We start from the raw sequence: 25995 nt of genomic DNA, 5'->3' as shown, positions 1-25995 counted from the left end.
GCATTTGTTGAATGACTGTTGTGATTCATAATTCAAGAATGAATCCACTGCTTCTCAACATCACAAACCAGAAGACTATATTAATGGATTATTAAGATTTACTTATTGGCTTAATGTGATCCAAATCCTGCCAGTATTACCCTCAAAGGGTATTTCACACTTATAATTGGGTCTCTGAGGTAGTTACAGATGTATAAAGTTTCCAAGATCTTTCAGGGATAAAGATGCTTATCCTGAGAAGCACCTGTAACTGACATGCTAAATGTTCCTTCCATGTGTATTGTATCATGATAGGAAATTTTTGTTTCTGTTTTTATTGCCACTTGATTTTGATCAAAACTCACCTACTTTTTGCATTTTGCCAACTGACAAATGACAGTCTCATGGTCCTAAAAGTTCATATTTCTAAAAAATATAATTAGGGACTGAATTCAATTAGGCATCAACATTATGATCAGCTCTGCTTAGCATTAAACCAATGACAAATATCCAGGACTATCCACAGTAGGCAACCAGCAACTATGTCCAGGAGTATTTGTTCATATTCAATAATTATGTCTCCAGATTTTCTGATGCTATTAAATGAATTCAGTTCAACATTTCTGGGCCATGTTCTATGCATCAGCAATAAGCTTGGTGTTGGAATTAAGAAGATAATCAAACTATAGTTGCTCCTGAAGAGCTTATGCTCTAGGGAGGGAGACTGGAAACTTGCTGTTTTGATATAATGTGGTAAGTGCTATAAAAAAAGATGTGGAGAGCGTGCTAAGGGAACGTGTAGATGGAGCACTGGGCTCAGCCTCCTGGAAGGAAGAAAAGAAATTAGTAAAGGCTTCCTGGAAGTTCATTTTAAAAAACAAAAAGCCAGACAGGTGTGGCTCACACCTGTAATCCTAGCATTTGGGGTGGCCAAGGCAGGAGGATCGCTTGAGTCCAGGAGTTCAAGACCAGTCCAGACAACATAACGAAACCTCATCTCTATAAAAAAATTAGCCAGGTGTGGTGATAAGTGCCTGTAGCCTCAGCTAATCAGGAGGCTGAGGCAGGATTGTTTGAATCCAGGAGTTTGAGGTGACAGTGAGCCATGTAATCCACTGCATTCTGGCCCTTAATGACAGAGTAAAACGCTAATCAAATAAATAAATATGAAAAGCCACATCCCAATAAAAACAGAATGCAACTACCCTAGGTAATTATCCAGGAATAAGCAACTCAATAAGTGTACCAACCCACAATCAGGAGAAGTCTTACTGAATACTTCCCTACACTTGAGGGTGAACTTGTCCTGTCTCAGGCCCACATTTTTATTCATCACTTTTTGACATATAAACACACATCTCAGTAATCCTGCCTCCAATTATTCAATTATTATTCAAGGAGGTAAGCATATGACTTTCATAAAAGCAGAAATCAGTGAAAACTCTATAAATGGAAACACAATTCTGGAGTCAAAAAATCTTCTGTCTCCCATGTGGGGAGAGAAATGACACTCGTGTTTCCCTACTCCCACTGAAGGTCTGGGCCTGTACTCATGGGTGGAATAGGTAGAACAGAATGATTCAAGTCTGCCTCTGCTCCCAACCTTCACAACATAATTGCCTGAAAATCTGTCATGTAAGGATTCATCTGATTTTGAAAATCACCACTGTGAAGATCCTATGGGGCCAACACATGTTTACATCTTGGTGCAGATTTCAGAATAGCCTTCTTCCTGAAGGTAGCAGTTAAAGACACCTCAAAACTTGGAGAAATTATGGAATAATATGTCACTTTTGATTAGTAGTTTAGTGACTAAACCCATGCAGGCAGTTTCTTAATCTTGGGCAAAGATTAAATCTTTGAAGAAACAACTGTAGGCCGGGCTAGGTGGTTCAGCTTGTAATCCCAGCACTTTGGGAGGCCAGAGTGAGTGAATTGCCTGAGCCTGCGGGTTTGAGACCAGCCTGGGCAACTTGGTGAGACCTCGCCTCTACAATAAATCACACACACACACACACACACACACACACACACACACACACACACACACACACACACACACGACTAGCCGGGCATGATGGTATGTGCCTGTAGTTCTAGCTACTAGGAAGGCTGAGGCGGAAGGATCACTGGAGCCCAGCAGGTCGAGGCTGCGGTGGCCATGAGTGTGCCACTGCACTCCAGTCTGGGTGATGGAGTGAGACTCTGACTCTAAATAAATAAATAACTGTAGAATGGTTCCATGTCATGCCTTCTTTATTTTAGACTGTGTTATCATCAATACCTGAAATATAGGTATCGATATTCTTTGTAACAAATTATTAACCTCCTTATTAGAGTTTTGTAAAATGCCATATGACTTCATATTATTAGTGATTTTTCCAAAACAAGTTAAACCCAGCTTTATCATCTGAGAAATTATTTTCACACACCACTCCCCAAATCACATATTAACAATCTTAATCTCCTACATCTTCATTGATTAAATAAGGCCACAGAATGTTACTATCTAATGAAACAGTTGTTTTAATTACCCTGGATACCATTAAAACATATTAATCAATAAAAATACATCAGTGCAAGTTATAAAGAGAAATAGTTTAAAGAGAGATTCCAAAAAAATGTTAAAATGCAATATAAAGGCCAAGAGTCCATTATGCATTCACATATCAATACCAAGTAGGGTCTTATTAATACAGATACAGCATAACTTGTCTAGTAATAATAATAATAATTGACCTAGAGTTACATGCTAAAGTATGTGTTATTGATTTATTAGCAAATAATTGAATTTAGGTAAACTTATTTTAAAATAGAAACAGAAAATAAACAATTTTTTACATACCACTCTCTGCTCTTTGTTTTTCTCTGCTGTATGTTTTAAATGACATATATTTAACATCTGCTACTGGATATTTACTTTCTAACTTACAATAAAAAGATCTTTATACAACTTTAGATAAAAGTTATGATTGTAGTTTTAAAAGCTCATAAGTATTTTTCAGTTAAGTTTTTGCAAGACACGAACCCTCTAAACTTTCACTTCAAAACTAGGAATGATAATAAAATGGCTATAAATGTAGAGACAAGATGATTAATAAAACCAAAGCTCAAGGAAAAAAAATTTTAAGAATATTGTACATCCACATATATCTCAACATCATATTTGCATTTTTAGGTAGACAAATCAGGTAGAATGTTTCCTTTCACTAGGAGGAGCAGTAAGAAATAGACTTGAAAACAGAAAACCCACTTCAAATTAAAGCTTTAATTATGTCTGTGGCCTTGGAGACATCCCTGGACCTCTCTGAGTCCTTTTCTCATATGCAAAAGTGAGGTTTATTCTACCCACTCTAGTGGAGTGCAATGGGTACTGAATAAACCACATACAGGAAAGCACAATTTCCCAGCAAACACCCAATGTTTCTATGGTGAATTCTGAATACTGAGCTTGTATACCTCTACAGCCCCCAACAAGTCCAACAGGTCCTCAGGTGTGTTTTTTGTACTAAATGTTCCCCTTTCCATACATATGTTTTGTATGGGACCATGTTCCTAATTTACTACAATAATAAGTAGCTCGATTCCTACCCTTACAGAAAATCCTCCTCTTTTTATCCTGATATCAACCGGGAATTTGCATATGTGCACCATTGAGTACCACATTGCACTGGCAATAATTGCTGAATAACATGGATAGACTCAGAGCCAGTCTTGTCGTCCTAGGGACCTTTCCAGCAACAGTTCAGAAGTAGCCACCCAAGCCCAATGCCTGAACAAATCAATAGTTTTAGGTACCAGAATGTCTTTATGCAAATGATTTTTAAAATCATTACCTCTTTCACACTGGGGTCCAGTGAAGCCATAAGTGCACGCACAGCGATTTGGAGCCACACACCTCCCGCCATTGAGACAGCCACTTTCACAGACAGCTGCAAAATAAGAAGAGAGCTGAGAAGTTTTACCTGAAAGTAGGCGCTAATGAAATAGCACTTAGGGTCCCCTAAAAGGACAACAATAAAACTATAAAGAGTCACCCTAGTATTTGTTTTGAAGTCATACTACAGTTACAGATACTCACAGGGAGCAGTGCTTGGAATAGATAAGCTTGTACTGTGTTGATGCTAACAATCTCATTCCATGAGGCATCTGAGCAGTGCTTTCAGTTCTACATGTAAAATTGTGGTTCCTAAGAAATTTCACCATATAGGAATTGCATGTTAGCAAACTGATTTTTTTGCTTATGATTTATTTTTACTCTTGAGAGCGTTTTTATGAGAGAAAACATCGGCCCCTCTGATGTCACCCTTACAGAAATGTAACATGTTAAGTCACATAATTAACAGTAAAACAAAATATGAATACTGACATTCAGTGATTCAAGCACTACAACGAAGACCCCATTGAGTGTTATAACAGAATCTATGGAAACTAATGGTGCAGTAAGTCTAGAGATGCTTGAGGGAGGAACATTTTACTTGTTAGAAAAAGACATTAAAATAAGAATCGAAAACTCATGCTCTGAACAATTCTTCTCTGTACAATATCTTGTAATTCTTACACACATTGCCTCCCTCTAGGCATCTCTGTCATGGATAGGAGGCTCTTCCCTGACAAATTTGCCAGTCCAGCTCAAACCTCACTCCCTCATGAGGCTTCCCTAATGCCTCCACTTAAGTTCCTTGCTTCTTGTATATTTCCCACACATATTGCTTGTACCCCTGTGGCAGTAATGAAGTTTAACCACTTAGATCTCCCTTGAAGAGAACCTCCAGCAAGGAGTTTAGCTGGCAGACAGCTTCCAGCTGCTGCACCTTTGGATCTGCTGTGATATTCATGCCAAGGGCACACACTCAGCCAGTGAGGGAATGCAGCAGGATACCAAAGCCTGACCATTTCCACTCATCATAGAACTCTTCTGACAGGCACTTTCTGCTCTGGGCTCCCCATCAGCCTGACTTCTGCTTTCTTGGAGCTGCATTAGTGCCTGAAGCTCCTTCTACACAATTGTCCTTTCTTCCCTCTTTGCTCTGAGGTATCTACTCAGGCAGGTATTGTAGTCTGAAGACCATCCCCTCCTGCCCCTGCCTTCTCTATCTTTTATTATTTACAGAACTTTTCCCCCCAAAAATGTCTTGTGTGTCTAATTCTGTCTTGGCATCTGCTTAGCATAAGAGGACCTGAATTAACATAGTCTCTTTCAGTCAAAAATTATGGTAGGAGTCCATTTATCATCATAAAAATCAGAGAGGTACATGAATTGTTCTACTCTGTCTCTTAATTCAGGGAAAATGAAGAGCTTCTAAGCAGCAAAAAAATTTTGAGCTTGCTTAAGCCAATCCTCCCATTTTACAGATGAGGAAGCTGAAGTTTAAGAAAAGTTTTCTAACTCTGCAAGTGTTAATTCAGCACCTGTTGTGTGCTAGACTTCGGACTAAACTCCCTCAGGGAGCACCAAAGGGAGCTGGAGAGATGCCCAGCAGCTCCCCCACAATTCTCCTCTGAATCCATCCCCATCTCCCTGTCTCTATAGCCACAGCCTTAGTTAGAACCAATCTTCCTGCTCCTGTTTCTTCCTCCTCCAGCTGAACCTCCACACTGTGCCCAAAGTGATATTTCTGATTGTAAACCTTTGTAAGTAATTCATATAAGGTCCATCTCCCATCAGCTGACAGATTAACTCCTACCCAACCCTCAAGACTTGGCTCAAGGATTGACCTCATGGGAAGGCTGCCCTGCCTCTCCTTTCTCCATACTGAGCTACACAAAACTCAATCAATATTCTTATCACACTGCAGTGTATAAACGGCCACTAGGGCAGTATATAAATTTTGATTTATTTATAATAGCATTATTTATCATAGAAAATATATATACAATGACACAAATTATAAACAACCTGAAAAATTCTCACTATTAAGGATTCATTATATAAACAGTAAAAAGTGGGAACCAAAGAGAGGCCCAAACTTTACCTGTATTATGTTCACTTGTATCCCTAATCCTGAATTGTACCCCACATCTTTAAAATAAAATATTTTTTTCAAAAAAGTACAAGGTCCATATAATGAAGTTTAGGCAACCATTGAAAAATATTTTAAAATGTTTAACAACATGAATATATGTCTAATAAAATATTAAGTGAAAAAGTGATGTGAAAAATTACATATATCAAATATGTATTAACAGTCTAGGAAATCATATCTGGAATGATGGGATCGTGAATAATTTTATTTTTCATATTTTTGAACTTCTTCAAATTTTCTGTGGGGTATACATATTCATCTGAGAGTGATAAAAAATAAGCATTTTAAAAGGAATGTACATCTTCCAAGTACAGGGACTGGTAGAGAGTAAACACGATAAGTAGTGTGCATGAATGAACCAATCACAGTAGCAGAATCTAGACAGGGAAATTAGAGAGATGTAGATAACTTTCATCAAGAAAATGGACATGTTTGCAGCAAAAGATGAGGTTGAGTTGTGACATACTTGATTTGACATGCTTTCTGAAAATCCATGTGGAGAAGTTCAGCAAATGAGTGGAAAGTATACACCTGGAATGAAGCAGAACTCTGTACCTTCAGCAGTGACTATAAACCAAAGAGATGAGGCAAGCAGGGTGGTAAAGGTAAAAGAGGAAAATAAATCAAACAGCCCACGACCAAGATTCCAACTAGAAATTTGGCACTAAGTGTGTTGAATAAGTGATCTGTTCAATCATAAGGGTCACTGGACATTTCTAAAACTGTTGTAACACAAGTAATCAAAGAAAACCCACATCACTTATCTCTTTATTCTGTTTGTCTACATATAGATTAACATCTAGAATACTTACAAGGATCGTGTACTTACGTTGCCCACAGTGAGTTCCTATGTATCCTTTCTGGCACAGACAGTGATCGTCACTGCAGCTACCTCCATTCATACAACGAATGTTGCAGTGTTGTACTTGAAAACAAAAAGAAGAATGACTCATTTTTGCAATTTAAGTGCACAGACTGCAACAGTTCACAGAAGTTGATTTGTAGTTTTTAAAAGAAAATAAAATGGGTTATTAGGATTCACATACTTATGCAGAAATTATCTATTTGATAATGCTGAGCATGTTATCATTTGTGTGTATAAAATCATTTACAACCCAATGCAATCGTTTATTTGACATTTACTTTAGTGGTACTAAATGACTTCCCTAACTTGGCAGAACTGATGACTCAATGTCATTTCTGTAATTTACACCAACAAGAAAGTAGTGCCTTGAGTAACTATACGAGACAAGATTACGATGGTAATAATTTTCCTGTGAAAAGATTTAGAGTCCCAGGTAGGTGGCCCAGGGAATAGTCACAGTAAAAAATTCCACAGAATTTTGTGAAATGAAATTTTGGAGGCAGAAACGAGAAAAAAGAAAATACTTAGAAAGATATTTAATAACAAGACTGCCTGATAATGAGGATGGCTGAATTTGGCTCAGAAAAAGTTGCTTGTTTAAACTGCAACCCAAAACTAAATAAGGTCCTCAGTGTTTGAAATGTGATTCTTTGTCACATTTTCACCTACACCAGTGTGTGTTTCAGGGCCTAGGGTAGAAAGACCATGGCTAACAACCTTAAACCTGAATGATGGGACACCAAAAGAAGCTGGAGTAAAAGCTGCCTGCAGACTCCGTTGTGATACCAACAGCATGGGCGTGTGTTCCCATTTCTCTAGTGATTAGCCTGTTTCTGTGTCAGTAATGTTAATAACACTTTCAAAATCCCAGGCTATCCCCTAGTTCTTTAGAAGAAACAATCATCCTACTTGGAGAAGACTAAAGGCTTGACTGAAGTAATCACCAACGCTCACAGACACACTCCTACACAAAGATACCAGGATTGGGCATTGGAAGCTTGGCTTAACCCAGGGGAAAAGGATCAAAAATTTTACATAAAGAGAAGAGAATTTCTTCTTTCTGTGCAAGAGCAGAAATCTGCTGCTTATGTTCATTCTTATGCTCCACCTTCCTGGAGCACAGGGGCCATACTTTCCCTGCAGAGCACAGAGAAGCTTCCTCCCAACAGCCACCCTCTTCAGTATCCCTTAGGAATCCTCAGCACTTGAAAAGTGGCTACTTGATTTCAGGAGAAAGGGCTATTTTGTATAAAGAGCTACACAAATCTTTCCCAATAACAGGGAAGGAAAGTGCAGAACCCAATATTTACTATGCCCCTTTACAGCACAAAAAAACTAACTGAAAGTGATATGCCTTTTCAAGAACACACTTACTCAAACGCCATCAAAGGCTTCCTATCTCTACTGAACTAAGAACCACCTCTATCTCTCATCATTCGAAGTCCTCCTCAGCATGGCCCCGGTGCCTTTGGGGTTCCTTGACATACACACTTTTAATATGTCCTATGACTCAGACCCCTAATCTATTTGTCAGTCATTCACATTCACTCAACAAATATTCCTGAGTGCTTACGATATGCCCTGTAAAACACCAGGCACTTTGCTTGTGCTAGTTTCTCCTTGGAACCCTTTATCTTACTTGCTTCTTTGTCTCTTTGCCCTAATTCTATTTTTTTTCTTTTTTTTTTTTTTTTGAGTCAGAGTCTCACTCTGTCACCCAGGCTGGAATGCAGTGGCACACTCACAGCTACTGCAGCTTCGACCTGCTGCTGGGCTCAGGCAATCTTTCCAGCTCAGCCTTCCAAGTAGCAGGAATTACAGATACATGCCACCATGCCAGGCTAATTTTTTAAATTTATTTTAGAGACGAGGTCTTACCAAGATGCCCAGGCTGGTCTCGAACCCCTGGACTTAGGCAATCCTCTCACCTCAGTCTCCCAAAGTGCTGGGATTACAGACTTGAGCCACCACACCTGACCTGCCCTAGTTCTTAAGCCCTAACATATGACACACACAGTTCTCATCAAATTCTGAAATCCTACCTATCTCCAAGGCCCACTTCAAATGATTCTTCTTTCCCTTGATCTTTTCTGATTTCTGTTCTCTCCTTCCTCCCAAACCAGATGTAAGCCCTCTCTCCTCTCCAGGTACTTTACGTTTCTCTTTTGAAGCATATGTTATATAATCTAGGCTTTTTATAATGTCATTTTTCCTATTCCCATTCCCATTTGTCTAATAACTCAACTTCTTGAAAGAAGGGAGTGTCATGATTATCAATTATACAGTATCTCCTTAAGTGCCTAGAGTAGTACTTTGCCTATATGTAGGTGCTGTATAAAACTGTGCTAAATTAATTTATATTTGCTTAACTTATTCTACTCAATAATGACATCACAAGCTATGCTCAAAAACCAAACTGAGACTGAGAAATTGTTCATTGTGCCCTACGCACTTATACAGCCCTAAGTAGGTTGCTATTAAAAATATTTTTATCTTTGTTCCCCATGTACAAACGCAGAAATAACTTCTTTGTTGGAGCAATGAAATCAAGCAACCTAGGAAACTGATTAAAACAAACTGTTATTTTAGGCTCCTATGACTCCATTAAAACATCTCAGCCAAAACCCTTTTTTACCTAAAAAACTATCTACAAGTACACAAAGAAAAAAATGATTTGATGAAAACTTTGGATACTATTCTAAGTAGGTCAGGAAAAGGTGCAGAGTTGCTTTAAATTTTAAAGTTAAACTTAGCTTCATCCTATCTTAGAAAAACAGTGAGGATTGGGAAAAGCACAGGAAATGATGTCATCTGTCAAGCAGCATAGGAACTCAGCCCTCAAACTGATTTCAATTAAAGCTGCTTATGCCAAGAGCTAATTTCCATTCCCACATAAGCAACAAAACCATTTAGCTACTTTGACATTAAAAAAAAAAGCTAACAGTAGTTTAAATCGTGACTTTACATTATTTGTTCAAATTGAAAATCAGAATGAATTCTTCTTTCCAAAAGAGTAAGTTTACATTTAAATGCATATTAAAAGCCTCCTGATGAGAACATAGATAGATAGATAGATAGATAGATAGATAGATAGAGAGATAGGGAGATAGAGAGATAGGAGAGAGGAGGGTGAGAGAGAGATATAGAATTTTTTTTTTTACCCTGTATTTCAGGTAGAACTTTTCCAGGAGAATATTCTTTCTCTTTTAAAAAATAAAATCCTTTACTCAGACTTGTAAAACAAGAAGGCATGATCTGTCCAGTGGCCCACAGGAACCACCGAACCATGAAGGAATCCTTGTGGGGAAGCAGGAGGGACCAACCTCACCAACAGTTAATAGGATCTGAATCTCCTGCTTTGCTACAAACATGGTTACCATTAAAAACTTTGTATTCTTTGTGAGTCTTAGATCTTTAGGGGGAAAGAAGGCGTTTTCTTAGAGGTAGGAGCAATTGCTCAGGATTTCTGTGGGGAAACAAAGGAACTAGCTATGCAGTTTCACTGCACAAGCAGGAAAGAGTTTAGGGAGATCATATATACACACATTGGTTTTATTTTGGATTGAATCCTGCCATTGATGCATATTCTGATTTGAACAAGAATTCCAGATGTCTCATAATTAAGAGGACAGGTTTTGTCTCTTTAAAAAGCTAACTGAAAAACAGGGGCTTCTCTAACACCCATAAAGATGCTATATTCTTTGCTGGATGTTCTAAATACCCGAGTCAGAATATATTTCAAGCTCAATCTATGTTCAGGCTTTACCAGAATACTAAGAGAGTCAAAGGATCTGTGCACAGGCTGATGTTGCCACATGCAGTCAGCCCTCAGAACCCTAAAGTCCCAATGAGAACATGCCCTTGAAGATGGGCAGACAGCCTCAAAGGGTTTCACGTAAGGCTCAATATCCTAGAGCTAACAGAAAATGTTAAAATTTCTCTGTATCCATATAGGATCCCAAATTAATTTTATGTTCATTTCAGATGTCAGTCAGTCATTTCAATCATTCAACAGCTACTTACTGGAAACCTTTGCCAGCATCAGTAAGAGCAGAAGAAACGTTCTTTAGACTATAGCCCAAGAAAAATTAATTTTAAAATGACTAATGAGGAAAGAACAGCGTGAGCATGCTATGGGAATGAGAGAGATGCAGAGCTGGCACTTGGGTCTAAATACCTCAGGTAATGATTTTCTTTGGGATGCATTAGGTTTGGAATGATTCTGAAGACCTGCCATCATCTTGGCAGGCACAACTGGCAGAAAGAACACCGGGAGCAATTTGCAAATAAGCATCTGTATGGTGAGCATGTGATTCTAATTTAGGCATTAGGAAAAACACAGACAGACAAATTAAACAGCTAGACTAACTTCTGAACTCTACACCTAAAACAACTGTCCACAAAGACAACCAGAGTCACCGCAAGACAAAAACAATTTTCATTTGGAGGGATAACAGTCATGACATTTCCCTTAAGTGCATAAGTGTCTTGTGGTGCCTACACAGCTCAAAAGAGCAACTTCACTAAGGTATCTAAAAAAAAAAAAAACACTTAGCAGTGTTGGAAAAGTTCCAGAGAAAAACAAGCTAAATGACAGCAGTAATAAAGGTGCTTCCACAGAAAGCAGACTAGAGAACAATTCAACCATTTCTACAGACAAGTCTGAGTAGATTCCATGCACTCCTCTCCTCCCTGTCCATAAAAATCCTACATTTCCCTGAAAAACTTTTTCAAGAGTCACTTCTTCCAGACTAGCTACAGCACCACCTTCCCTTCCTCTAAGTATCCTCACACTTTCAGCATGTGGTCTTACCACACTCCCTCAAACTTGCTAACACACCGGTCTAGAATTTTCTCCTAGCCTTCTAATGCCCTTAGAGCTCAGATTTGTATTGGGAATACAAGTGCCCTAAATTCTCACTGAATTTAAGTATATCAAAAATGATAAAATTTGATCAAAGTGTAAAGGGTTCCACAAGATGTCAATACTCCCCAAATTTATATAAAGGTTTAACACAATTTCTATCAAAATACTAAGAGGTTTTATAGATATCAACAAGATTAAACAAAATTTTTTACTGAAAAGCAAAAGACCTAGAATAAACAATAAATATTTTGTAAAAAAGGATAAAGCGGGAGAGAAATTAGTTTCACAATTTCAAGTGTTATCAAATAGCTGCAATAGTCATGACTAAATGGTATTAGAGAAAGGACAGACACATGAATCACCAGAATAAAACAGAGAACCCACTAACAGACCCCCACAAATATGCCCAACTGAGTTACGAAAGGGTACAAAGGGTACAAAAGTTTGGATAAAAGATAGCTTTTTTCAGAAACAAATGCTGCTGGAGTAATTGGACATCCATACGTTACAATTGAATCTAGACATTAACCTCACACCTCATACAAAGTTATTGTAACATGGATCACAGATGCAAATATAAAACCATTACAAAAAGTTGTAGAAAATCTCCAGAATCTAGGACTAGGAAAAGTATTCTTAGACTTGACACAAAAGCAAGATTCAATAAAATAAAAATTGATCAAATGGACCTCATCAAATCTGAAACTTTTGTTCTTTTGAAAGGTCCCATTAAAAACATGAAAAAGCAGGTTCCAGGTGAGAAACAATGTTTGCAAATCACATATCTGAGCTAGTATTTAGAATATATAAAGAACTCTCAAAACTCAATAGTAAAATAATAAACAATCCAATTCAAATCTGAACAAAAGACATGAAGAGATATTTCGCTGAAGAAGATAGATGGCAAATAAGCATATCAAAAGGCGTTCAACATCATTAGCCAGTAGGCAAATGCAAATTAAAACCACAATGATACATCACTACCCAGCTATAAGAAGAGCTAAAAACGATAGTGATAACACCAAAAACTGGTGAGGATGCAGAGAAACTGTGTCATTCATACATCGCTGGTGAGAATGCAAAATGGTATGGCCACTCCAAAAAAACAGCTTGGCAGTTCTTAAAAAGCTAAACCTGCAGCTACCACACAACTCAGAAATCCATTTCCGGGCATTTATTCTACAGAAATGAAGACTTGTGTTCAAACCAAAAAATTGTACATGAATGTTCATAGCAGTTTTGTTCAAGTAACATAAAGGCTAAAAACAACTCAGATGTCCTTCAACAAGTGAATGGCTAAACAAATGGTGGCATATCCACAGTGTGTACTCATCAATAAGAGGGATGAGTGTGTACTCATCACACAGTGTGTACTCATCATAGTGTGCACTCATCAATAAAAAGGAACAAACTGCTGATACATGGAACAACCTAGATAAATCTCCAGATTACAATGAGAGAAAAAATTCATCAAGATTACATATCATGTGATTCCATTTATATAACATTCTTGGGTATAAAATTATAGAAATGCATAAAATTATTTCTATAAAATTATAAAACTGTTATCAAATTACAGAAATGATAGAATTATAGAAATGTAGAAGAGATTAGCGGTTGTCAGGATTAAAAAGGGAATTGAGGAAGAAGGAAAATGACTATAAAAGAGTAGCATGGGGGTCCTTATGGTCATGGAAATGTTCTGTATTTTGACAGTATCAATTTTTGTGATATCCTGGTTGTGATATTGGACTACAGTTTTACAAGATGTCACCAGAGGGAAAACAGGGTAAAAGGTATCCAGGATCTCTCCAAATTATTTGGTGTAACTGCTATGGTTTGAATATCTCCTCCAATTCATGCTGAAATGTAATTGTCATTGGGATGATATTAAGATGTGGGACTATTAAAAGGTGATCATGAGGGCTTTGTTCTCATAAATAGATTTATGCTGTTATCTCAGGAATAGGCTAGTAATCTCAAGAGTTCTGCTCCCATTTTCTCTCTGTCTCTTGCACTCCCTCGCCATGTGGTGCCTTCTAGCCAGATTCTTGTGCCATGCTTCTGGAATTCCAGCATCTAGAATCAGAAGCCAAATAAATTTCCATTTTTATAAATTCCCAGTCTGTGGCATTTTGCTGTAGCAGCAGAAAACAGACGAAGACAACTGTCTGTAAACCTACTATTGTCTCAAAACACGAAGTTTAATTTTAAAAGTTATGTTAACACGTGTAAAGAATAAAACAGAATGAGCATGAAATTGACTTGCAAATTCTAAAATATAAAATATAAGGAACAACTTTTATAACAATATATTTCATATATGCTATAGTCTGCATGTTTGTGTTCCCACAAAATTCATATGCTAAAACCTAATCCCCAGTGTGGTAGTATTAAATGGCAGAGTCTTTGTGCAGGTAATTAAGTCATGAAGGCAGAGCCCTCATGAATAAGATTAGTGCCCTTATAAAAGATTCTCAAGGGAGCTTGCTTGTCCCTTCTGACATATGAGGATACACAGAAGGCATCATATGAGGAACAGGCATTCACTAGACTGGCCCCTTGATCTTAGACTCCCCAGCCTCTAGAACTGTAAGAAACAAGTTTCTGTTACTTACAAATTACCCAGTCTAAGGTATTTTGCCATAACAGCCTGAACAGACTAAGACAACCCAGTGTTACAAGCTAATATGCATTTGTATGTTGTTTATACATATTTAGGAAGAGTTTGAGTAAATGTATGTATCTGTAAATGATGATGGGTCTTTACAACAATTAGGATTGCTCAAGATCCATCTCTAGCCCTAATGACTGATAGAGTACAGAACAATCCTAAATACAGCAGAAATTAAAGTCTAGAAAAATCACTATTTTGACTCTGTCTAGCTAATCTTTCTTTTTTCTTTGGTGCCTCAATGACCAATATCAAGAGTTCCACAGGTCAAAAGGTAGCCACATTTCCCTGTTGCCTAAAAGAACTGCTGGATGGAGTTTTGGATCTTCTGGAAATGCAGTCTCTCATTCAGGCCACTAAGAGGTCATTTTTTTATTCCCAGAGTCACAGGACACTTAGTCAAAAATCACCTCAAAGAACAGCCTTTTTTCCTTCTTTTCCTTTTCAAATGAGAAAACTAAGACCCTCAGAAGTCCTACTACTTGCCTAGACCTTTGATTCCTATCATATAACAAGTAAAATCTCTTTCATAAGAAAAATTAGTGAAGTTACCTAATTTGGCACCTTTTAGTAGAACCATATGCAGTGAATGCAAACATTTCACAGAATTGGGTTATCCTTTTATTTCAGGAGAGTTAACAAAGTGATCTATCTAACATGTACTGTCTACCATACCATGGTCAGGACATTCTGCAAAATGGCACAGCTAGCTGTTCCCTAGAATACCACTTCAAAAGATGAGAAATCATTTCTGTTCATCCTTAGCTCTTCTAAATTTAAAACATTTGCCATCTTTAATTTTGCAAGATGTTTAGACAATAATACTTCAGAGAGAGTCAACTCCAACAATCTGAATGGCTCCAAATACCCTCCAAAATCCTATTGAAACCAGATCCTCTTCCTTACACCACTCTCATCCACAAGCTTCTTAGGGACTTTGTCCAATGTCCAGGTACCATAAACATAACCCCAAATTTTTCAGAAAGCACTGGCAACAAGTCTTGGACTTTAGTATCTAGCCTAAAGCAGGCATCAGGACCTTACTACTATACTCCTCCACCTCACAGTTAGCTTGAAGTCTACTAGAACCATGGCTTTTGCCTCTGGTCTTGTTAACTTCCTGTCTCCACATCTCATGATTTTTATTTGACAGAGGAATCATTATCAGTTCATACTATCACTGAAGGCCTTTCCTGTTCAATGCCCAGTTGGACCATCTGGCTATATTTTCTTACCCCAGAGAAAAGCAGTGTTGCTGGTTGGTTAAAGTTCCAATCCAAGAGATAGGGTCTATTCCCAACTTAATAACTACACTTTTTTTCCCAACTCTGAGATGCTTACGCCTCAGCAGCAGCCAGGAGGTCATCCTGATAGAGATGGAGATGTCCAGCATGTTCCCGGAAGTGCTGCCAGCTGATTTCTCTGCCTCTTTCTACTCCTCCAGCTCAGGGGGCCCTTGCTAACATAGAATGGATGTGCTGTTACTTGACGACGTACATTCGAAACCAAGCTGAGATCAAGTAAGAATATGCTACGCTCAGTGCAACAAGTAACAGTCCCGCCCATAAGGGGAATTTCTATCCCAATCTATAACTGGCTGTATTTAATACAAGGCTGTTAGTGTTTGGAGTCCACCAGAAGCAGATTCTGAGACAATAATTTAAATAGAAGTAGTTTGTTTTGGAAGTAATTCCAGGAAACACTGATAGGAGAGTGGGAAAATGAGACAGGGAAGAAAAGGAAGTTAATAAAGTACACTATCAAGTCTATTATCACTGTGGGCAATGAGGGCTCAGTCCCATTAGGGAACTTCAGGAGACAGTGCAGAACAACTTTATAGCTATCCAAACTGAGAGGCAAAGAAGCTGGGGGCATTTGTCCAAAAACTCTCCATCGGTTCTTGGTTAAAAGTTGCTTCTAGGTTCACTAACCCTTCAGCACTTCCAGCTTGCCCTGCATGCAGACTTGGCATGCTCCCTGGCCAGAAAAATGTTGCAAAGCTCTCAGGCAGGGTCACCCTTGTTCACCTGTGAATACCAAGGGAAAAGAGTGGGCCCAAGAGGGTCTGCTACACAGTACGACTTGTTCTAGTCTATTAATTGGCTTATGAGAGTCACATTCAAATGTCAGGTCTCTTAACAGGTAACGAACTTTGACACACCAAAGTCTCTACTTGCCATAGACAAAAAAAATGCACTTATTTCATGATACTTATCTTCAAAATATTCTCAAAAATAGAACACACTGAAAGGGGAGTGCATTTTCTTATCAGAAATGGAAAAAGGAACCTAAGTGTTTTGCCTTGGTGGTGGTCAAGGTATCGAGGGGCTGTTTATACAAACATGAACTTCAACTTTTTAAGCAACCAATAATTGACTCACCTCCTTCACAAGCCCCCACAGTTTTCCTAATTCACTACTGAAGACCTCACATTTAGAGGGGAAAAAAACCAGAACAAGCTAGAAAAGTTCTGAAGAATGAACTATGGATATTTATTTGTCATCACAGAAAGTGGCAAAATTCTGAAAGGAAAGATATGTTTGTGCTTCATGGTAAATTGCCCCCAGAAACTGCCATAACGGCTTCTTACATTTTCTTCTTGTAAAGTCAGGGGTCTTGAGTTTTAAATAAGTTTTTAATCAGATCCATATTTTATTACCACAAGGAAGAATGCCTAGATTTATTGAGCCAAAAATGTTCATTAAACAATCACTTCATTGAGCACGTTTTATGGTGTTTACACTGGAGATACAAAGATGAATAAGGCGATACCTACATAGAAGGCCATAATCTTTATTTTATTCATAGTAACCATGCCCCATAGGTAATTTTTCTATAAAGAGTGAAGAAGGGAAATGAGAGGCCAGACTGAGGAAAGTCTTTCCAAGTATTTTGGGCAGAGCAGAGAAGGCAGATGTTCTAGTGAAAAAATGTATTGCAGGCAAGAGAAAAGCCAAAAGCAAATTTAGGAGAAAATAGGGTGTAACCACATAAAATAATATTATATATAATGACATGTTAGACTCACTGGATCTGGAGCCACAGGAAGGAGCTATCTGACCAGATGGGCAAGTGCACATATTTGGCCTCGAACAAAATCCATCCCCACAGGAATGCCGGCAAATGGCTGTGAATAAAACCAGAGGTCTGTTAGCACATGGATTCAAAGCATGGTTATTTATCAGGAACTAATCTTTAAATAGTAGTTATCTAGGCTCTCAGGCCCCTCACTAACTTTGCCATCATGACTTACATGACCTTAAGTCTCAGATAAACTCATTTACAAAGCAAGTCTATTGGACTAAATAAACTCTGGCTTTAAAATCGGTATTTGCCTTAACTAATAATAGTGGTTCTCAACCTCTCTTTGCTTAGTCCACAGCATGCAATCCATTAAAAGCCCAAGTCAGGCTATGAAGGGGAAATAAAACAAACAAAAACCATGCATTTAAACATACATATATACATATAATAAGAATTCCATTGTATATGAACTTTAAGATTGAGTGATATAATATTGCAGCAGTATTCCTGGGAGCCAATTTTATTGTCAACATTTAATGTTTAATTTTTGTCCTGTTCAGAATGACATCAACAATCTGAGAGTAGAATGCCGGAATCTACTGTCAGCATACTGACTCTATAGTCAGGAAGTCATTCATCCTTCAGAGAAATATTAACATTTTCATGCCACCCAGAGGGCAATATCATACTAGTACTAAATGCTCTGCTAGTGGCCAAAAGAGTAAGTTTAAATGTCAAATGATTTATATTTATTAGCAGACTAGGATTTGCACACTACTTTTTATAACCATAGGCATGATGCTTTCCTCAAACTCCTACAGAACCTTGCAATACAAATTCAATATGCAAGGCCAAAAGAATACACTGAGTATAAAGTGCATTTAAATATCCAAACAGCTCAGGATGGAGATTGGGAACCACTGTGACATAAGCTGTCAAAATCTGATAAACAGTTATTTTAATACCTGAAGACAGCACTTTTCAGAGAATTCTACAGAATACTGGGAAAGGATTCTGTTGTCAAGTTCATTACAAAAACACTAAATAACATCATATCTTCCTTTTGGTGATTCAATTTTGGTCTTAAAATAAACAACACTATGCCAAGTGAATCAGATGCTTTTTAGGCACAATAAAGAATCGAGACAGGGATAATAAACTTTTTCAGGTCACCAAGTGAATGTTCTATTTTTCTCCACAGATACTCTTGGCTAAGTGAGATGGTGAACTAAGTGATTCCTGAAGGTCCTTTCAGCTCTGAATTTCCCCATTGTACTAGTGGAGTTTTCTGTGGGGTATTGTGAAATCCGGAGGTTTGTCATAGGAGCAGAAATCAATAGAGGAACCTCTGTTATCATCTGAGTTCTCTCCTAGTCTTCCTGCTGATCTTCAACTGATGCTCTATCTCCTTTGTTTCCCCTTTGTCTGAGAGTTAGGCCTGCTTTTGGCCTCAACCACTCAAATTCAAAGTACAGGGATTGGGTATGTATATGAGTGACCAACAAAGTTAGAAATTACAATAAGGAAATCATCAATGACACCCTTGTTTTCAAACTCCCATCAAAGTGATTCCAAGAGCAACATATATAAATGACACACAACCTTGATCAAAGTACCCATGTGGCTCTATTCCCTATCTCAGAAACATGCTAAAAGAAGCACTGAATTTTAAAGTATGGTCAGGTTTGACCAAGTGAATGTATTTCCCAAACTGGATTTAGAGAAAATAGGAAAATCTTAAGAGCTGGAATGCTCTGCTAGAAACATATTGATGGTGCAGTTACAGAGGACCAAATTCTAAGGATCACCATGCAACCAAAACAACAAAAGAATAACATGCAGAATGACAGATTGTCTATTTACTTACGGACAATACACTGATTTCCACCAGGTAAGGTTTTCCATCCAGGGCAACAGTAAGCATTATAACGTGATCCACAGACATTTGGTCTGAAACAAAAACATAAGAATTCCATATTTTTCTTAAAAAAGAAGAGATGACCATACAAAAGAAACAATCCCTGAGTTATAAAAGCAGAATGAATCCTGACAGATGGAGAAAAGCAAACTCATGGAACTCAATGCTGGCTTAGTAGTTTGGGACATTTTGGCATAATGATAAATATAGCAACATCCCTTAATATCACCTATGTACACAATACATCAGGAAAATAAAAACCAGATGCAAAATGCAGCTCATTCTATCACAATTCATAGAGCTATACAAGATCAACTTAATAAATTTCTTACTAATCTGGTTAAGAAAGTTTGTAATAGTCAATTGTATGTAAGGTTTTAGATTTCTATGCTTTGAAGCTGTATATATACTTTTCTATGGCCCACTTCACCTCTAAAATGTCACACATTCTTCCTTTCACCAAAATTACAGGAATTCAAACTCTGACATGACTCAGAAAAAATAAAGGCCAAAACATGTAAATATTTATTTAGCAAAAGTTTGGAAACACTGCTGATACCAGTAGTTACTAGAAAATAAAAGCAGTGTCACTCTGAGTTTCTTGGTTACAGACAGTTCGCCACACTATCTTGGAGCAAATTCTCCATTCAGAATCTAGATGATCCATATTAACAATTTCAGGGAACTACTGGGTAAGAATCTGGCAACATCTACACTGAAAACTAAGGCAGTGGATAGAATACACTAAGACCCAGAAGAAACAATTCGTTTTACTTTGCCATATCTGGAAAGGCTAAACACTGACGCTAGTTGCTAGAGTTCAGAGGCCAATAAGGAAGATCAGATGGTTTGCAAACCAATTTCACAAACTAGGAGTCATTCCGAGGCTTGCTGGTATAAACACCATAATCCCAAAAGCATAAGGCTTAAAAAAAATTGCATAGCTAAGGAGTTTTTAGTTGGGGTGCATTCACACATTTGCCTAGTATACGCAGACTATATATAACAGCACAGAACACTCCTGTATTACCTCTGAATTCTCAACCTTACGCAGGATTGGGAACCCAGATAAGGAAGGTCTCCTCGTCCTTTACTCCTTTTGTAGCCCCAGAAAATCTGGAACACTTTGCAAGGCACAATGCATACTTCAGACTGATGCTGAGGTCAGGAAGAGAATTAGGAAGAAAGATGTAGGAGCCAGGGAAAGGGTTCAAACTCCATACCCCAAAGTCTATGGCTTCTCTAAGACTAGAGAGAAAATGGTTGGATGAAGGTTTAATATGGGCACAATTTTAGGGCCTGCCTGACCTCAGTTTATTTCTGTACACACGGATAACGAAATGTCTGCCTTGTGTACATCATGTGTGTGTATTTACATCAGATGAATAACGCACATGAAAATCTTCACATATAAAAAGGACAGTGAAAATACAATGCAGCATTATCATTTTCTGACCTAGATTAACTACTCAGTCAAAGGAACCATATAGGGAATTAAGAAAGAGAGAAAGATTTTATGGAGAATTCTAAATCAATGGCTCTCAATCCTTTGCCTCTCCTGCAACAAAGTAATGTCTGAAACTTGAGTATCCAGAACTTCATGGGGAAGCTCGGAATCTTGGACAGGGATGTAAGAGGGAAGATAGGACAGAGGCCTGAGGTAAAGGAGAATGCTCAAACCTTCCAAACTTTATAAAAGTTCTTCAACTTAAAATGAAGATCCAGACCAAAGTCAACCACCTCGAACCTTCCCCACCAACAGCCCATTACAACCACCCCCACTAGAGTCAATCCAGCCCCAAACAATCCTGGAGTAGCTTCAGAGCACCCCTGAGCCCTTCCTTGAAGGATGCCCTGTGGGTTGAGTAACAACGTTTGTTAAACAAAAAATCAGGACATACTGTCTGACAAAAATGAGTGTATTTATGGAGTAAAAGCACATACAACAGGATAAAAAAGCTAAGAAAAAAGGGCCCAGAATCAGTCATGTCAGTCCTACAAAGCAAGATATTCAAATGATTTTCCAAATTATTTGAAAACTCATAGGAATATAAACATTATTTATTGTCTTTTAATGTTTAGAATCAACCTATAGCCAAAACATAGATTTTACAATTCACCATGGTTACAAAACAAAATGTAAATGTTTTAAACCTTCATAGTACAAAAGTAATGGTATAGATGGCATAAACAAGTTGGGAGGAAAAGTACGGAGGGCAGAAAAGCAGTTGACCCAAGAAACAGAGGTTTAGATACATTACATACTATTTTAAAAATAAAGAATAAATAAAAGTCATATTACAGTAAGTGAGGCAAGTCCCCATCTTTCATACCAAGGAGTCAGTGGGTACTGCTTAAATCTAGACATGGAGGTACAAGCATAGTAGGTGATGCTATGGAGATAAGGACGAGAAGAACAAAAGCCAGAAAAGTTTAAAACTAGTTGCTTAAAAGATGAGAAGCTGTCGAAGCAGAGGAAGAGTTGTTTTGCTTTCTCATTTAATGTTCATCCACAACTGTTCATTTTTAAAATATGCACCCTTCAAGGGTGAGATCAGCAGATACTGGACACTGCTAGGGGAGGGAGAGAAAGAAGATGGAGGGTGGCACATGGCAACACAATGGGTCCGTGGTTCACTACCAAAGGGAGAGACGGCCAGCTAGAATACCAAACTTCATCTACATGTAGCCTACTTATGTAGCAAATCCTCATTTGTACTTCACAGCTCTAAAATTAAAAAATAAATTAAATATGTGTTCTTTTTTTGTTCAACCTCTTTTGTTTAAAGCAACAACTTGCCTTTTAAAGTATAAATATCTTATCTTCTAAACAGGATATCTTCTGTTTCATTCAAATGTTTCATTCATGCAGTTTCCTTTCATTAGTGTATCACATTTTCATCTCATTGCATTCCTTAAAATTCTATATAATTTTGGACTGTGATTTATTTTGCTTATATCCTCTGACCTTTTCTGAGTTTTAAACTATCATTTACAAGTAATACTTAATTTCAGATATTTCAACCAACATCCTCAAATGACAGTGATTGTTTTAATATCATTGCCATTTGTCCTTAAATCACTCTAAATACTACTATGTTATGTGGCTCAATGCAAAGTATATAAAGATGTAAGATTTCTCCTTTGCCAATTTTGGTCTTGAGAACTGCAAACTCACACAAGCAAGCTGTGTGGCATTTCTTCTACTTATACACAGGAAAAGCAGTTCTAATTCTAGAAATAAATGAGTGTCTTATTTAAGTTGGAAAGCACTAAAACATGTAAAGTCTAAAGGAGACATGCTGGATTATTTCCATTATAAAAGATTTTTTTCTAAGGTTTCAGTATAAAAAGCATGTATGAAGAAAATAAAACTTTAATGAAGTTACTCTTTTGTGTTAATGAAAGTAGAGCATCCATACCTCTTTCTCTTTCTTTTCGCTTTATCAGCCATTCCCACCTCTCACACACACACACACACACACACACACACACACACACACACACAACCAGAATTAAAGCTATATGCAGGTGGCATTAGCAGTCAACAAATTAAAGTAAATTAAAATTCAAAGAGAAATGAATTTTCTGCTAAAGAAGCATTTTTTTATTTCGTTATCATAGCAACTCTTTGAAGTCAATTCTATTATTATTATCCTTAATACTAAGGAAACTATGGCTTAGGAAGGTTAAACAACATAGTCTTGCTTGAAAGTAGGTAATGAGGATCTGAACTCAGGAAGCTCTAGACTACACTCTTTCAACCCTATGTTAAGTCAAAGATGTATTTAGAGGACAAGATGGTATTTCACCCCATAGCATCCATGGTGACATGAGTAACAAAAATCACAAAATGTTCGTCAACAGACCAAAGATAAATTTCTTTTATCTGCATTCCAATAGTTCATAGGGAGAAGGGGAAAATATATTCTACTTCACCCCTGCATGTGACATTTTTTAAACAGCTAAATTTTTGTCTGCAATCTCTCTTACCATTTTTTTGTTTGTTTGTTTGTATTCTGCAACCACACAACTCCAATCACCCTGGGGGATGGGTAAGTCTTTAAGTCTTTGCAAACTTGGTATCTGGATCCAGTCAGACACAGTACTGAGAGATGGTATGGGCTAGCTAGAGCCTCTCTCAATGGAGCAAACAGCTGGGCTCTACCATGTCTGACCACATCATTGCAAGAATTGGCTTCTGTGCAAGATGTCTGCAGTGTGTCCACATTCCTTAGCCAGAACCCACTTCTGCAAGTTTGGCCTCTCTCACAGCAGGATAGTCTTTCTGCTTCCTACTCCAAGTGAAAACTCCTTTTCATGCAATGCTGGGTAATAGAAACAAGTTCAGGAGGCTCTTCATTCATATATGTTAATTTCTCAGCTTGTGAAATGATTAAATTCTTCAGCAGGGAGAATATTAGGCATTAGGTAAGGGCTAATGAGGTTGATCCTGCTTCATGAGTTGCCTGTTTTTTTTACCTTAGGAGAAAATATGATTTAGCCTCTTGAGTATAAATGTGGAGGGGTATCAAAAGGTATAAGCCCTCATACAACAAAGGATGTCCAACTGTCCATGTAACATGTCCAGAGGTAATATCTTATAATATCCTACTGTTACAGAATTAAAATATTTTTCACTGTAAAAAATGAGACAGATCATGAAACAATTATAACACACAAATAAGGAATACATCATGATTTTATGTGTTCCTTGATAAAGTTCTATCAAGATAAAAAGGAAAAAATCATGAGTAACATTTAACAAAGAGACCCCCTACTCCAGTAAACTTTGCAAATGCCCCTTTCTTATTTTAGTGCCTTTATTCTGGCCCTCTTCACTGAAGGCAGAGGTCAAGTCTCTCAGTCATGATCTGAATACCACATGTGACTATTCCAGCCCAACTGCCAGTCACAACAACTCAACTGGAGGAATGAAACCTCAAACACTAGTAATGAGAATGACTTCTGTGGCCTCTTCAAGCTTCAGCTGGGGTCTTTAGACTTATTTCTGAATTGTTGGGTCAACACTGGCTGGGACACAGACAATCCTGGTTTCCTCCTTTGAAGATGCAAGCCAGCCAACCCCTCTAACCTACTTTGTGCAGTTTTCTTTTTTTTTTTTTTTTTTTTTTTTGAGTAGGAGTCTCACTCTGTCGCCCAGACTGGAGTGCAGTGGCCGCTCCCGGCCACCGCAGCCTCGACTGCTGGGCTCCGGCAATTCTTCCGCCTCAGCCTTCCAAGTAGCCGGAATTACAGGCGTGCGCTACCACGCCCGGCTGATTTTTTGATTTATTGTAGAGATGAGGTCTCGCTGCCTAGGCGGGTCTCGAACCCGCGGGCTCAGGCAATCCACCCACCTCAGCCTCCCAAAGGCGCGGGATTACAGGCTGAGCCACCGAGCCCGGCCAGTTTTCTTTTTAATAAACAAAAATATAAAAAGAAAGAGAACAAAGAATAGTTCATATTCTTGCTCTCAAGAGCTTTTTCCCCTTCTTGCTCTCTTCATCATCAGTAGGTTAGAGCCTCCATTATCTCTCCTCTCAAGGCATGGTCTGTTTTCTTCCCTCAACTTCCTGATGTCTCCTTTCCTCTCTCCCTTTCTCACTTTCTCTCTCTAGTTCCTATTTTCAGGACATTTAAAATCCAATACTTTGTTACCATCTTAAATGCAATGTATCCAAAATCAAAGGCACATCTTCCTGCACAGCCAGTAAGTTCACCCCGAACATACAAGGTACATCATGACTATTCATCTTTCCCACAGCACAAAGCTGTTCAACAACATTTAATGAGAGCCTGTTATTTACCAGGAACTGAGTTAGATAAGAAATAAATTGACTCAGATGAGCACACCCAATATCCAGATCTTGGTTCCTATTACCAATCTCCAATAAAAGGACTCAGAGCTCCTGGGAGAAATAACTGATTCTAGGACTGGACAGGAAATACACAAGATGAGTCTGGAGCATCTTGTGGTGACAGAAAGTAAGGTAGTGCTGAACAAACACAGAAGCATCCACAATAATGGGACATGACAAGGGACGCAGGAGCCAAATGAAAGAACTCCCAGTGGCCACAGCTAGGACTGTTTGAGCAATTAAATAACAAAAGTAGCACTGGCTATAACTCAAAGTAAAAAATAAGCACCCATAAATCCAAACCGATAAATAAATGATTGACTAAATAAACAAATGGAAGAGAAGAGGCAAATCTTCTGTGCTACAGAATTTCAAATAATTTAGTAGATGCTCTGCCTTCAAGGAGATAAAGCAAAACTCCCCACTCCTTGCATGTGAGGAGTAGGTGCTGACTTCCTTCCTTCTAAAGAGAACAGTGTAGAGAGGGGAAGAAAAGAGTAACTTTACAGTGTAATTTCCTGACAAATGCTGTCCCAGCCAGGTGATCAAGGTGTATGGCAACAGTGATACGTCATGTTGATGCCATGAACCCTTAATATGATGTGATGAAAATGGAACTTCACCTCTATGGTTTTCTTCTCAAAAACTCATAACCTCAGTCTAAACATGACCCAAAAAATCAAATAATTCCACGGAAAGATATTCTATAAAATATCTGACTAGCCCTTCTCAAAACCATCAAGGCCATCAAAAACGAAGAAAATCTGAGAGCTGCCATACC

The 25995-nt window shown here is 38.0% G+C and overlaps 1 protein-coding gene across 1 annotated transcript in view; it reads right to left on the bottom strand.

Annotated features, from left to right (window-relative positions):
• Nucleotides 1-25995, bottom strand: part of FBN1 (fibrillin 1) — a 191910-nt gene that overhangs the window by 140253 nt on the left and 25662 nt on the right. Inside the window, exons 3-6 of the mRNA XM_008069902.2 lie at nucleotides 19303-19385; nucleotides 17440-17538; nucleotides 6835-6930; nucleotides 3816-3911 (exon numbers count right to left, since the gene is read on the bottom strand). Coding sequence (XP_008068093.1) covers nucleotides 3816-3911; nucleotides 6835-6930; nucleotides 17440-17538; nucleotides 19303-19385 — 374 coding nt within the window. The remainder of the gene's footprint in view (nucleotides 1-3815; nucleotides 3912-6834; nucleotides 6931-17439; nucleotides 17539-19302; nucleotides 19386-25995) is intronic.

Source organism: Carlito syrichta, unplaced genomic scaffold, assembly GCF_000164805.1.
Source record: "Carlito syrichta isolate Samal-C Ts95f unplaced genomic scaffold, Tarsius_syrichta-2.0.1 Scaffold312386, whole genome shotgun sequence".
Taxonomy (NCBI): Eukaryota; Metazoa; Chordata; class Mammalia; order Primates; family Tarsiidae; genus Carlito; species Carlito syrichta.
This window is presented reverse-complemented; position numbering and strand designations above follow the sequence as displayed.